Source organism: Myotis brandtii, unplaced genomic scaffold, assembly GCF_000412655.1.
Source record: "Myotis brandtii unplaced genomic scaffold, ASM41265v1 scaffold147, whole genome shotgun sequence".
Lineage (NCBI taxonomy): Eukaryota > Metazoa > Chordata > Mammalia > Chiroptera > Vespertilionidae > Myotis > Myotis brandtii.
This window is the reverse complement of record NW_005355292.1, coordinates 751838-767150: the sequence shown is the minus strand read 5'-3', so window position 1 is coordinate 767150 and position 15313 is coordinate 751838. Positions and strand designations below refer to the sequence as shown.

Below are 15313 nucleotides of genomic sequence, written 5' to 3'. Positions count from 1 at the left end.
AGCTCTGCCGCTGACCAGCCTGCCTCCGGCTTGTCGGCTGGTGTCCTTGACGTAGAAGGGGGCCGACCACACTCCCTCCAAGGGCTGCTACGTGGTTAGATTACCCGCTAGACCAGTGGTTCTCAACCTTCTGGCCCTTTCAATACAGTTCCTCATGTTGTGACCCAACCATAAAATTATTTTCGTTGCTACTTCGTAACTGTAATGTTGCTACTGTTATGAATCGTAATGTAAATATCTGATATGCAGGATGGTCTTAGGCGACCCCTGTGAAAGGGTCGTTTGACCGCCAAAGGGGTCGCGACCCACAGGTTGAGAACCGCTGCACTAGACTCTCTAACGGTTACAGGAGGAGACGCTGCCAACCAAGCTCTGCTCTGCACTCCGAGTGGCTGCCCTATTGCTGTTTGCGCAGCACCATCCTCACCGAGAACCTTCTGAGGACAAGGACGTTTCTGGGCTCTGAATGCCCTGCGGCCTGGGACCCGGCCTGGACCACGCGGGATCCGTTAGCCGCTCAGGCAGACCGACCTCAGGTGCCAGGGTAAGTCCGCCCCGAGCCACGTGCCCTCCTGGCCCCCGGGGCAAACGGTCTCGAGACGCCGGCTCTCACCCTGCCCTCCGAGCGGCGTCACTGCCGTGTGCATGTCTGGGTCCCGTGCCCTCCTGTCTACACGTGTTCTCCGTGTGAAGCAAAATACAAAACATTCCAGACCCAGGCCCCTCCTGCACCTCCCACGGGCTCCTCGTACCTTGTATCCGCTGCACGTCAGGCCCGCGTTCCTCTTCGCCAGGACGCACTTCATGCGAAGGAAGAAGGACCGCTCTATCTCGTACTCTGAAAGCAGGAGCCGGGTCAGATGGCCAGCTGTCCCCCCTGCTCCCCACCGTCACCCCAACAATGTCCATCACCCGCAGGACGCAGCCAGGGGCCTCGTCCCAGCAGCCCAGATGCCAGCCCGGAGAGCCTTGCCTGTGGCCAGACCTGGGTGGGGTTGGGGCTGGGGAGGCTGGGAACTGGGCAGTGGGGACTGGGGGGCTGGGGACCAGGTCGGGTGGGGACTGGGTGAGGTGCAGAGCTGATCCCATCTGGCCTGGCTTCCACGGGCCCTGGGAAAAGATGGCTGGAAACATGGCCACAGCAAGAACTTGGGACAGGCCAGCCTGGGGACACGTGAGGACCGTCCAGGCAGGGGCCTGGTGCCAGGAGAGTTGACCTGCCCTGGGGCGAGCGCCTGGGCCTGCGAGGCCTTTGACCCCCTGGGGCAGCAGATACGAGTGCAGCCCTTTCCCGAGTGCAGCCGAGGGAGCCGTGCCTCTGGGGCCTCCCGCCAGCCGTGCCCCTTCCTGCCAGCCGTGCCCCTGGGCTGAGACTGCCCACAACGTGGAATGGGGGACAGGACCCAGCAGACCCGCTAGGCCAGGTTGAAGCTTTCGCCCTCACCCACGGCCCTGGACGGACCTCCCTCCTGTCACTGTCCCCGCTGGGACCACCTGCCTTCCGTTCTCCCGCAGGCCTCAGCACAACCTCTGCCCTCGCTGCCGCAAACCAGGCCCCCCGGGGACGCCCTCTGCTTAGTGAGGGACCAGCATCCGGGCACCCATGCCCACGTGCCCTGCCCTGGGGGGAGGGACCAGCTCTCCGGGCACCCATGCCCACGTGCCTGCCCTGGGGGAGGGACCAGCATCCGGGCACCCATGCCCACGTGCCCTGCCCTGGGGGGAGGGACCAGCATCCTGGCACCCATGCCCACGTGCCCTGCCCTGGGGGAGGGGAGGTCACCCACTCTAAATACACAGCCCCTGGGAGTGGTTAATAAATTACTTTTTAAAGAAAAGTTACCCCTGGGATTGGGCATGCAGCCTCCACCCCCACCCCCGAGGGCACGCCCGGTGCCGGTAAGGGGTTCGCCGGAGAGGCACCCCCAGGTGGAGAGGCTTCCACTTTACCCATGATCCTCTGCACCTGGGGGTCAGGGGTCTGAGGGCATAGCTTCCCTTTAACACGGCGCCCGTCTGCCCCATTGGTGGGGAGAGCCCTTTCTCACCCAATCACCATACACACGGGGCCAGTTCCCAACCAGGAAAGCAAGTCTGTGGGGGACACGGGGGTGACAGTGAGCACGGTGAGCCCCAGTCCCGCACTGTGAGCCCCAATCCATCACTGTGAGCCCCAGTCCCACACTGTGAGCCCCAATCCCGCACTGTGAGCCCCAATCCCACACTGTGAGCCCCAATCCTGCACTGTGAGGCCCAGCCCCTCACTGTGAGCCCCAATCCCACACTGTGAGCCCCAGCCCCTCACTGTGAGCCCCAATCCCGCACTGTGAGCCCCAATCCCGCACACTCTGCTGTGGCCGGCAGCCGGGCGGCCCGCCCTGGGCCTGTGCTTCTCGGCAGGTCCCTGCCTCGGCGGTGCCCACAGGAGCCGGGGAGGGGACCGGCATGTCCCCAAGGTTTGCTCACTGTCATTTTCTGTCCCGTTTTAACGAGCAGGGCCGTGGGGGGAAGGAAGGAGCCAGGGCACTGGAAAGGCCCGCTCCCTCGCAGCGGCCTGGATCGTTGGGAACAATGACAACCGAGGCTCCGACGACTCTCTGGGCGTCTGTGTCTTCCTGTGAGAGTCAGCGTCCAGTGCCACGTCCTCCCCTCAGACTCGGCATCCCCCGCCCCACAGGGGTCTCGGCCACGCTGGCCACCACAGCCCCAGGCAGACCGGAGACCCTCGGCCCCCTGCCGGTTGGTCTCATCGGAGGTCAGGGGAGTCACCAGGCCGGGCCTGGGACAGGCTCCGTGTCTTCCAAGCACACACGGCAGCTGTCATTGAAGGACCACCTGTGTCAGGACCTCTCCCTTCCGCACCAGCAGCCTCGCCCTGTCCGCGCTGACACGGGCCGACCGCAGCGGGGACCCCGCCAGTCGGGTGACATGATGGGGGGCTCAGGAGGAGGGCCGAGTCCCCGATGGGGCCGGGCCAGTGGGATGGACCTGCCTCCGTCTAGACCGGGGCTTCTGACCTGATCTGTGTCGTGACAAACCTACAAATCCCCACGCAGACCGCCGCCTCTGAGCCCATGAATGACCCAGAGGAGAATCCAAACGGGTGGTTACCATCGAACCGCAGACAGTCGTTACGGCATTAAAACAAGGGGGATGCGCATGTCACCGTGCTGCTTTCTCAGCACAGTAAGGACCCAGACCCGGTCGTGGGGCCTCGGGACGCCTGACAGTTCCAAGGAGCAAAGGGAGGGTACGCGGCCTCCTGTCTGCAATCCATACGCAAAGGAGACGCTGGTTGCAGCCAGAGGAATAAACATAATCTCCCCATTCGATCTCACAAGCTCACGTTCTAACCTCGGCCCCCTGGTTAAGGAGCCCGGCCCAGGCCTGTGTGGCCGAAAGGCTGGGCCCAGAGCACGTTAGGGGGTAGCCCTGGGCCACCCGCTTCACCTCCCGCCGGCACCCATCACAGTGACCAGCACCCGGCGGGGGCTCAGACGTGCTGCTTGAAGGACAGAGGCACGAAGGCCAACCCCACTCGGTGGGAGCCGTGGGCTTGCTGAGGCCCTGGCTGGGCAGCGCGGGGAGCGAGACCCTCGGGTCACACCCGAGAGCACCGCCTGGTTTTCCTGCTGGTTTCTTTCCGGCGGGAGGAGACATACCTTGGAGCAGGTGATGGTGAAGGGGCTGGTGGGCCGCCAGCACGGCCGTCATCTCGTCGTGGTCGGACGGGTGGATGTACTCATAGATGCTGTTGCCCGTGAGCTCCACCTGCCGCAGAGGGAGGGGGTCAGGAGTCCTCCCGGGACTGCGGGGAGGGGGACGTCCTGCGGACCACAGGTCTGCGCCTGCAGGGACGGGACTCCGGACTCCGCGGACCGCCCACACTCCTCCCGGCGCAGACACACCTGCCTTTTCCAAACCTTCTCCCACACTCTCCGCAAGGACAGAGAGGTTTGAGCTGAAAACAGAGTCCTGAGCAGGAGGAACTGGAAAGTAAAGGATAAAAAAGGTGAGCCATGGCCCAGCTAGCGTGGCTCAGCGGTTGAGCACTGACCTATGAACCAGGAGGTCAGGGTTCAATTCCCCGTCAGGGCCCCTGCCCAGGTTGCTGGCTTGATCCCCCGTGTGGTGTGCACAGGAGGCAGCCGATCAATGATTCTCTCTCATCATTGATGTTTCTATCTCTTTCCCTCTCCCTTCTTCTCTGAAATCAATAAAAATATTTTTTAAATTAAATAAAAAGAAAAGGTGTGTCAGAGGTGGGGACCCTAATGGTCTGGGCAGCATCCTCCTGCTGCCTGAGGAGATGGTCAGCCATGGACCACAGCGAGGTCCCGGGAGCCTCGCCCCCTTGGAGGTGAGAGGCAGGAGCCGACCCGGCCCTGAGGCCGCCCTTCTCCTGCAGCTCTGCTCCTGGGGCACCGCCGGGGAGACGCCTCGGGCCTCCCCAGCCCACGATGACTGTGCTAACCCCGGTTCCCACCCACGGGTGTGGCTGGGGCCCACCCCACGGAGCTATGTGACCCTGGGTTCAGACACCGCCCAACCCTGACACACCCCACAGAGGACAGACACCTGGAGGCGCGGCCACGATGGGCAGCACCTGCTTTGCAGGGCCAGGGGGCCAGGACACCACCATCACGGTGACCTCTACACAGGGGTCCCAGCGATTCGCTTCCGAGCCCCGAGAAGTTTCTATATTCCCCCAACACGAGTCAGGAATGACAGTCTCCCGACCAGTCCCCCTCACCCCTCACCCCTCCTGGCTCGGGCACTGGCGGACAACATTCTAGAAACTGCCGCCGGCCGTCGGAGCAGCCTCCTGAGCAGCCGCGTGGGTCCTACTTTGGAGGTGAGGACGGAGAGCCAGCGCACCCGGGATGGGTCAGGGGGCCCAGCGCAGGGATGGCACTTCCTCCACAGCCAGGAGGAGCCCCCAAAGCCGAGTGGGAGAAGAAACTCAAAGTGGGCGGGGCACTGCCCGAGAGTGGCAGGGCCCCTGGGGTGGGCGTGCAGAACTCTGAGCCCTGCTCCGGGGCAGAGGGCCAGCTGAGTGAGGGCAGGCTCGCCAGTGCTGGTTCCACCACCCCTCCCCGGTATTTCTGTTGAGTGTGTTGTTGGGAGCCAGGACCTGACCTCGCGATGGGGCAGCCCGGATGGTGCCACCTCACGCAGCAGGACAACCGGCCAAAGCCTTAATGGAGAGCGTCCCCACCTTTCCAAACCAGCGAGGCCACCAGCTCTTCCCCGGGGACCACGGGGAGGCGAAGGCATTCACCCCTCTCCTCTGAGCCAGGGCTTCCAATTTGTTCCAAAGCGTGAGATGCCCTTTCAGTCAGAGCAAATTACGTCCCTGGCCCGGGAAGTGACCTGGTCCCTGGCCCGGCGTTGTTCACAGTTCTAGTCTCTGTGTTATTCATAGAACTAGAGGCCCGGTGCACGAATTCGTGCAGGGGTGGGGTCCACCAGGCCGGCAGGGGGGAGGGGCCACGGGCAGTTGGCCGCCCCGCCCCCTGGTGGTCGAACTCCCGGTTGAACTCACAGTTGAGGGGACAATTTGCATATTAGCTTTTTATTATATAGGATGTCTCCTTCCAATGTTGTACAAACAGCCTTGGAGAGAATCCTGTAAGAAGGCCGCCCTGCCCACCCCTCCGCCTGGCTCTTTCCTAGCAACCCAATGGATGTTCGCCTCCATCCAAAGTTAGTACATGAGGCCCTAGCCGGTTTGGCTCAGTGGATAGAGCGTCGGCCTGCGGACTGAAGGGTCCCAGGTTCCATTCCGGCTAAGGGCACAAGCCCGGGTTGTGGGCTCGATCCCCAGTAGGGGGCGTGCAGGAGGCAGCCGATCAATGATTCTCTCTCATCATTGATGTTTCTATCTCTCTCTCCCTCTCCCTTCCTCTCTGAAATCAATAAAAAACAAATATATTTCAAAGTTAGTACATGAGGCCATTAAAACCTAAGTAGCAAAAACGGTACATTCTTCAAGTCATTCCTGCTCATCCTCACATTTAAATAACCCGGACATGTAAGCCAGTCACTGGGACCGGACGATCTTTTTCTGGGGCAGTGGGGGACGCCTGGTGGGCTGTCAGGTAAGAGGGAGTCATTGTTTTTATTGATTCCCAATTTCCATGGCTTATTTTAAAAATAAAAATAATTAAAACAAAATAGAATTTCTTTCTTAATCCTCACCCGAGGATATTTTCCCATTGATTTTTAGAGAGAGTAGAAGAGAGAGGGAAAGACAGAAATATCGGATGTGAGAGAAGCACATCGATTGTTTGCCTCCTGCTCGACCGACCAGGGCCGGGCTGGGGAGGAGCCTGCAACCGAGGTACATGCCCTTGACCGGAATCAGACCCAAAACCCCGAACCAGAACCCCTCAGTCGGCAGGCTGACGCTCTATCCACTGAGCACACCGGCTAGGGCCCAAATAGACTATTTTTGTGTTGGCCTATCATTTCTCCCCTACCTTTGTTGTTTTTGGGAGGAGGGATCATTCTGGTTTGCTCCAAGGTCTTACTTAGAAAAAAGGAACCTGTCTGGCTAGAGAAACAGCTTCGTATACTTGCACAAGGCCCTGCCCCTGGGCCTGTGGGGCTCTCATTAGCGGCTTCAGCCCAGAGCAGCCTCTCTGCCCCCCATCCTCCATCCTCGCCCTCTGCGCCTGGAGCAGGAGCAGAGCGAAGGCCCACGGACCAGACGCCTGGTTTTCCGAACATTCGGGTCAGTTCTGAAACCTGGAGGCTGTCGGGGAAGTAAAGCAGGCTCTGACACGGAAACGCTTTTAGGGAACACGTCTGCGATGATAAAGCTTCGCTGACCTGGCTCGGAATCACAGCCGACGTGCGTTTCCTGTGTTTACATATCTCCGCGCGCCTCGGAACGCTGGAAGCAACGCGACTGCCTCGAAAAAAAAAATTACGGCCGTCGCCATAAAACCCCAGGTCTCATCCATCAGCCGTATTAACACAGACCCTCCGAGTGCCGCTCCAGCGTGGCAGACCCCGGAACTGCAAAACGGATTGCTTTCCTACCGAGAGCTTTTTTAATATTTCGCTGAATAGCTTTTCTTCCTGCCAAGAAAACGGCCCGGGATAAACTGCCCGAAGGGGGACATCCTGGGTCAGAGGGGGGGGCGGCACCCCGCTCTCCAGACCCGCACGGTTCCGTTTTGTTGGTGTTTTGCTGACTACGGTAAATGAAGCATTTTAAAATAAGGTGGTTTGAGTTTCAGGGTTCAAGTTATGTCAACAAACATAAAACGCTGCCCTTTCTCTTCATTTCAGAAGTGAACGGATTAGGCCTGCGGGCCCCGAACAGCACCGGCTGTTTTTACGGCTGCGCTTCCGCTGCGATCGCAGATCCGCGGTTCCCTTCGGGGTCTGGGGGCAGCGACACTCATTTGAAAATGCCTGTGAGCTTCCTACATGCCATACAGGGTGTGCGACTCTGTAAGGGAAGTTACACCACATGGACGCTCACAACTGCTGGAGGCAGCACACAGCAGGTACACGGAGCTTTCTTGCTTCTTCAAATATAAGTGAATGATAGTAACCAAAAACCATGGAGTTAAACCACTTAATAAACTTGCGTGAATACCGAGTGCTCCCCCAACGCGGCCTCTGCCAAGGAGACTGGTCGGCCTCTGTGAATCGTTATGTGTGAGACATGTGTCCCCACCAAACAGAAGGCCCGGCCAGCAGCTGACTCTGTCTCCCAGCACCTGGGCTGCGGGCCGAGGCGAGAACTTGCGTTTTGCGGTTGTCTCTGTCATTTTTCTTTTTTTTTGTATGAAAATTTGACAGTAAGGATCGCTGTGTTCACTCATTTAAAAGTAAAAACAAACTTAAGAACTCTCCATATGAAGTCGATTTCTTATTCCAAACTTTTTTAAAAGTTTAATAAAAGGCTTTGAATTGAGAAGGGCTTATAACACAATCATTTTCACACCCTCAACCCGATAACTCTGATAGTTATTTAGGTAGTACAGGTGGAAAAAAAAAAAAAACTACCACTTTGAATTACCACACAGTAAGGCAACCCAAGGAAGGGGCTTATGTTCCCCAGACGCTGCTAGCATGGCGTTTCACCCTGAAACGGGAAAGATGGCACACGTAATGAAACCAGGTCACGGAGAGTCATGGAAAGTTCCGCAACACAGAAGGGCACTATGTAAACATAAGCTGGAAATGATAGCTGTTCCGATCGCTATTCATCAGGAAACCTGTGTGAAGGTCACTCTTAGACTACTGGGTAACATTTTCTTAACATTTTTCTCTCTGGTGATTTAAAAAAACTCATTAAGCCTATGTTAATAAAGTTTTCGTGGCTGATACATTTGCCTGACTTTTTCCTAACTAATCCAAAAGCAAAAAAAAAAAAAAATATTTTAAAGAGAAGGGTATTTGACATCCTCTCTGATACTTTATTTTACTATTTAAGTGAAGAAGACAGAAAAAAATACACACTGTGATTCAGCCTAGATTGCCTGCTGCCCAGCTAATTGTGGGCAGGAGGCGGGCTTGAGGGGCAGTGTTTGCTGTTCTTATTTAACAGCTCACAGAACATCCCCCGACGCGCGGCTCACTTCTGCGCCCGAGTGTTTTTGTAACTGAAGACTGATACCAAGAGGGTCCTGCCAAAGCCATCAGAAAAAAATATATATCAGTTGTCCTGCACAATTTGATACATCCTTTTCTGTGATCGGAACTTCTGGAAACATCTAGGCCAAAGGCATCTGAGTCTCTCTTGGGAAATGGTAGTGTATAACATGATCCCGCCCCCTTCAAAATCACAGCACAAAATCGTATGTCTGCATTACGACCAAAAGTAAATGTAATTTTAATTGTGATTCTGCTCAGATGTCCCCTGTGGAGGTAAGAGTGGACAGAGGCATATCTGTCACGATATTTGGGTCATTTTAACTGAAGAGAAAAATGACTGAGGGAGGGGTGTGGGGTTCGAGAGAGAGAGCAGCCACTGAATGAGCTGGAATGTGCCGGTCTGTGCACAGTGCCTCGCGATGTGCAGGACATTCCTGTGACTAAGAGCCCTGTGTGTGCCCACCAAAGGGTGGATGCCATCTGCGGCAACCTCTGTGCTATTTGAAGTGCAACACTAATGAAATGCTGATGAGGCCTGGCTTTGTGTAGCTCTCTATAGTTTGTACCTCACATAAAATGGGCACTTTGATTTGTTTCTTACCACAGTCCTGAAAGAGAGGAATTATTTTTCTTAAGTTATCACTCCAGAGGTTAAATACCTGCCCTATCAGACAACAAAAACCACATAACTGAATGCATTTCCCTTTTTGCTTTGGCTGCTAGGAAGCTCAGATTTAAACTTACTATTCCATAACAGTAACTTCACCTAATCTAAAATATGTTTGACAGGTCATTTTTAAAGCATGTGACATGTTTTGTCTTGTCTGTGACATTACAAGACTAATCAAAGGTTTTATAAATCATGACTGGAAAAATTAAGTCAAGCCAGGAGGAGAAACCAGCTGGGCACCAGTAAAGGGTCTTAAATAATTATAAATAGTGCCAGGTCAAAATTCAGAGAATAAAAACTTTGCAAAATAGAAAAAAAAATTAGTAAATTTCATGTCTCCAACAGTATTTTCCATCCTACAAGGGCACTCACTACTCTCTCTACTATTGACCAAGCCCTGGTCGATCTTATCTGGGAGACCTGGTTTCATAAAGAAGAGAAAAGAAAGAAACACCAAACAATTCTAATATGAGATGATTCTCTTTAAAGAACTGCATAAAAACACATCGGTATCTGGGAGACCTGGTTTCATAAAGAAGAGAAAAGAAAACACCAAGCAATTCTAATATGAGATGATTCTCTTTAAAGAACTCTGCATAAAAACACATCTGCGCAGGGGATAAGGATGGACACACGTTGGAAGAGAAGGCTGGAAACAAATGACAGGTTTTAAAAAAATGTAAAGGCAGCAAAAGAAAAGGGATCGGCCAGATGCGATTTCCGAGCTGGTGACTTCGTTTCTCAATGAGAAAACCCGAGCCCCATTAGTTGGCACGTTTTATTTTGGCTCAACTACACAAGGGGCTGGTGCAACACAAACCATTCACGGGCCTCCTGGGAGCCCATTTCCTGCATCTGATTAATTCTAGTGTGATGGAAAAGCGCGCTCTGATAATTCCCAACGTAAAGAAACATTTAGTCCCCGTATGTTGAAAAAGAAAAAAGTGTGGCTTTTAGAACCCTGTTCCACACCTGCTAACTCAGAAACGCGAGTGGCAACCATCAGTTCGCGTCCCCCCATCCGGACCCACCCGCCACCGGCCCGCTGCAGCCTGATAAGGAAAGCCCTCTGGGGGATGAGCCCCTTTTTAAAAAATGGTTCCAGAAAAATCAGTAATATTTAAATGTTCTAAGGAAACCAGGACCTTGCTGTGCAAAACAGTAGTAAACTGCGTTTTATGAGTTTCTATCACAAGCATATAAAATGCTTTACTGAAACGACCACTGAACTGGAAAAACTCAGGAAAAATTACCCTGAATTCCATGTGAACACTCATAAATCTCCCCCCCGCCCTTCTCTCTCCCCAAAGCACATGCTGCATAAAATCCACGTCCTCCACCGGCTTTCCACTCGCTCTCACAGCAACGACAATCCCACGTGCAGGCCACCGAACATGGGCTTAAAGCTCTGCCTCCGTGGAGCCCCTGCTAGCGACAGAGAGCCCGCTGGACTCGCAGAGTCCGGGCCACTGAGCGGAACCTCGGGACAAGGCTGGCTGTTGCCAGGACAGGCTGGTCATTAGCCCCACAGGAAAGAGGAAGGAAAAAAGTGAAAGGGAACATGGTGGGGGGGGGGAGCCCCGCGGGACGGCCTGAGAAGAGGGTTTTGCGAGTTGGGATCCTGCTCGTTCACCAAAGCAGGTGCTTGAACACATGGTCACGCTGGGTCATCCACCAACACACACTTCGCACTGAGGCTGCACATGCAAGCAGGTACCACCTACCTGGGACAGGCCCAGATGGACCGAGGCTGTTTCCGATATGTACATGATTTTGCCATCGGATGCTACCACGAAAACAAAGCCATCCAAGGTCTGGAAGAGAAAACGTGTCCGGGTCAGAGATGACAGGTCTACGTTAGGGTTAAACCTCGTAACTGTCCTCTCTCTGGGATGGAGGGGGATTGTATAAAATATTATCACCAACACGTATTTGTCAAATGCAGAAAACAGAGCCCAGCCCCGGAAGGGCTGTAAGTTACACCGCTCAAAGTGCAGTCCCCGCACCAGGCTTTCAAACGCTTTTAAAGCGCTGTAAAAACAGTCTTACACGCACATCGCAAAAATCAGGCAAAACGTTGGGAGAATTCCTGTCATACCCAGTTTAAATGTAGTAGCTTTATTGTTTGGGGTTATTTTAGCACTTAGCACAAATCCGGAGTTCTATGGTACTTAGGGGACAATCGACCACTATATAGACCATTTTATGTCATAATTGGCAGTGTTTATACCACGAGGACATATGCTTTATTTGCCACGATCTTCTAGTTACCGCTAAGTACCATTTGAATAATAAATTCCAAACACTACCACTCCCCAGAAAAGAAAATACCGGGTTATTTGAACAGACTATGTCTACAGAATTAATTATCTCAAATAACCTTTGCAAAATTCAAGGAGAAGAAGTATCAATTTCTAAAAAAAATTAAAACTACCTACGTGGTATTCTGATTTTGCCAGCGTTGGATAGCCCTCAAAAAAATAAAGGAAAATTATAAGAGGTAATGAAGACAAATAAAAAGGTACTGAACATATTTATGTGTGGCAAGGACAAAAAAAAACACACCTCTAAGTTGTTTTTGAAAAAGGAAACTGCATTTTATTTACCCATTCATATTTTAGATCCAGGACCAAAGAAAAGCAATAAAATTGGTGAAAGATCCATACAACCCACAATGCTGCCCCCATAAAAAATATTCCAAATTAATTTCTGGCCACAAATTCTATTTTTACAGCATGTAATTGAAACCAGATTACCTTTGGCTTTTTTTCTAAATCACCCCCCTCCTATGGAGGGGGACCTAAAAAGAATGTAGCAGAAATGAAACTTGGAAGATGCCCTGACATTCTCTTCTCTCAAACAGAGTTTTTGTTGCAAAAATTCTTTGCCAACTAAACTCTCATTCCCTTTCCCTCCGCTGAGGTGGAAAGCAACATCCTGATTAGAAGCCTGACTTCCCCGTTTCTAACTCAGCTACAACATTTTTTTCCCCCAGTTAAACGCCCGCGGTTTCACAAATATCAACGACAGGGCACTTTCTAAAGCTGTCCGCGTTTTGGCACATTTTGCATTCTTGCCTGACTCCGAAATCCTTAAAGAGAGACATTAACAAAACCGTCTCGGACAGGGAGCCATATGAGTAAAAGAAAAATTATCATAATCAAATTCTGCAGGTTGCCAGCAGTAGCTAAAAATATCCTTGATGGAGAAGCTGGGTGCGCCGTCAGAGCCTCCGATTCGCCTGCGTGTGTGCAAACGGCCAGGGCGCGCATCCGCGCTCCCCGCGGAATTAACTAAAGGAACCGGCTTCGGCGCGGGACCCGAGTTTGTTGACTTTGCCGCCAGGCTCTCGCGGGGGCTCCCAGGCACTTAGCTGTCCCCATATTAGTGTCACTTATAATTCGCAGGAGCCTGGAACATGGAAAATACCGCGGGGCCGGGGCCGGGCCGGAGGGGCCGGCGGGCGGGCGGGGCGGGAAGGGCTCCAGGAGCACCATTACCCGCGGCCGCCACCCCTCGCTGTGTCCTCAAAGCTTCAGGTTTCAAACATCCCCGGACCCGCGCTGCCCGGCGCACGCATTTTCAAAACATCAATCACACTCGGACATTCGGGGCCAACGAGTTTTGAAAAGATCTGCTTTTTCCCAACGCGGAGCTCGCGGCTGACTCCGACCCAAGTCACCGCGTCCCGCCGCCAACTTTTTTCTCTCTCTCCTTTAAAGAAAACACAAAATAGCAGGAGGAAATGCGAAGTGGCTCTCGGCAGGCACTTCTCGGTGGCAGAGACGGATGGCGGAGGGCGGGAGGGGAATGAATGGGTCGTTGAGGAGGCTTTGGAAAGGGCGTTTGAAAGACTGAAACCCAGCCCCAGCCGCCGACTCGGAATTGGCCCTAGAATTGGCCGGCCGTGTGTGCGGGTACCGGGCCGAGCGCCCCGACCCGGCGGGGGAAACCCCAGGTCCGGGGCAGCTAAGAGCTGAGGACTGAACTGGGGGCGCTGAGTGGTCGACCACAAACCAACAAGGGCTCCTTCCCTCCGTGAGCCAGGCGCCTCCGGAGGCCGCAGCACGTCCTGAGCCCAAGGCTCAAGCGCCCGACCATTTGGATTGAACCTCGCTCCCTCGCTTGCTGTGTGACCTCGGGCGTGTTGCTTAACCTCTCTGTGCCTCAACTGCCTCCTCTTTAAAAAAAATGGAGTTCAGAATAGAGCGCATTCTAGGTGGGTGGGGAGGCCAGACAATGCAGTAAGATTGAGAACAGAATCTGGCCGGTAACAAACTCTCAGTAAATCCCAGCTGTTAATCTTCTATCAGCGATGGGTCTCTCCTTTACGCAACCCTTCCCAACACACACAACTCTGGTTCAGAGCGCCCTGACCTGCTCCGCTGGCTCCAGCGCCTGGCACAGCCTCAGGCACAGAGCAAGGCTCCCTAACAATGTTGGGGGGCGGGAGAGTTAAGGTTGGAAAGGATTTAACCATGCCCAGGGGCGCCCTAAGGCCCAGACAGCGTCCTCGGGGCTGATGGACAGTGTGGGACTGGGCCGGGGAGGCTCTGGTTGAGCTGAGTCCACAAGGTCCCGCCGCCTGGGTGCGGGGTGCAGCATGCGAGCGCTGGCGGGTGAGGAACCGCTGGCTCCGAGGTCCAGCACCGCCTCGCCTCGGGGATGCCTCCGCCTCTGCAGCTGGTGGCGGCCTGTGGGTCCGCTCCTACTCCTACGGGAGGGAAGAAACCTCCCCACGGGTGTTGGGGTCACAGGGCAGCACCACCCAGGCCCGGCCAGCGCTGCTGGCAGCCATGACCCCCTCCCCCAGGCACCCCCCTACCTGCAGCAAGTGCGACCCCAGCTCCTTGGCGACGCTGTCCAGGGGCCCCGCGCGGCTCGGCTGTCCCCACGCGTCTCCTAGACCTGGGCCGGGGGATAGAGCAAATCAGTAACCGGCAGGGCCTGCCCGAGCCCCAAACCCTTCACTCCCCGCCGCCCCCACGGCCTCAATGAAAACGCAAAAGGCCGGGGCGGGTTCCCTCCAAGGCCAGGTTCCCAGCACTCCCGCGCCCGCAGCTCGCGTGGGCCGCCCACGTGCTCGCGGCTCTGAAATTGCCTGTTATTATGTGAAATGCCACAAAGTAACCTAATTTGCTTGGTCCAACGAGGCCGTCCTCGCCGCCAAACGCGGACACCGCCTTGACCCGTAAGGATGGCCCCTGGACCCTCCCTCCCTCCCCGCGGCCCGCAACTGCATTTCCCCAAAGAGGCGCCCGCAGGCCTGCGCGCCAGGAGGCAGCTTCTCCTGTTTAAAAATGAAATAAAATAAAAACCTCTTTCAACCTCAGTAACCCCCGGGAGTCCCGGGAGCGCCGTCCGCGGAGGGAAGGTTACCTGGGGCTCCTCGGGGGTGGAAGGGGGGGCAGCTCCAAACGCGCCGGCCAGACGCTGCGACGGCCGATGGCGGAGAGAGCCTGTGTATACTGGACGCTAACGGGGAGGTGTCTGCTGCCACATATTGGGGTCCCCCAGCCCCTCCGTTTCCTAACAGCCCCACCCAGGCCTCCGCTCCCCCATCACCTCCTGGAGGCCCCGAGGAGAGACCGCCCTCCACAGGCTGGGACCCAGGCCCCAACTCCCTCTGCGCCTCCGGGTGAGGCCGGCACCTGGGGGAACAGACTGTCAGTCCCCGAGTCCTTCCGCCGGGGCCTCCCCAGGTAGCACTGCGCCCCGAGTCCTTCCGCCGGCCTCCCCAGGTAGCACTGCGCCCCATGCGAGGCGTCGGAGGCTAACCCTAACCCTTCCCTTCCATGGAAAACGCCCCCAGCTCCAGCTCCAGCCGTGCGGGGTGGCTGTGGGTCCCGCTGGCGCGTCCGCCTTCCCGGCAGTGACCTCCGGGCCAGAGTGGCCCCCTGCCCGCTGCGCGTCCCTCTTGGGGACCAGAGCCCGGAACCTGGCGCAGCCACAGATAATCTGCGGGTCCCACGGTCCCAAAGCCCTTGAGGACGGTGGCGAGTGATGGACAGGGAGTCTGTGGCAGGC

General features: G+C 55.5%; 1 protein-coding gene across 1 annotated transcript in view; it reads right to left on the bottom strand.

Annotated features, from left to right (window-relative positions):
• SIM2 (single-minded family bHLH transcription factor 2) overlaps positions 1 to 15044 on the bottom strand; it is a 36713-nt gene extending 21669 nt beyond the window's left edge. Inside the window, 5 exon segments of the mRNA XM_005861304.2 lie at positions 753 to 838; positions 3663 to 3771; positions 11011 to 11100; positions 14112 to 14194; positions 14666 to 15044. Of these exon segments, the coding sequence (XP_005861366.1) occupies positions 753 to 838; positions 3663 to 3771; positions 11011 to 11100; positions 14112 to 14194; positions 14666 to 15044 (747 nt within the window).
• Positions 15045 to 15313: the final 269 nt, after the last annotated feature.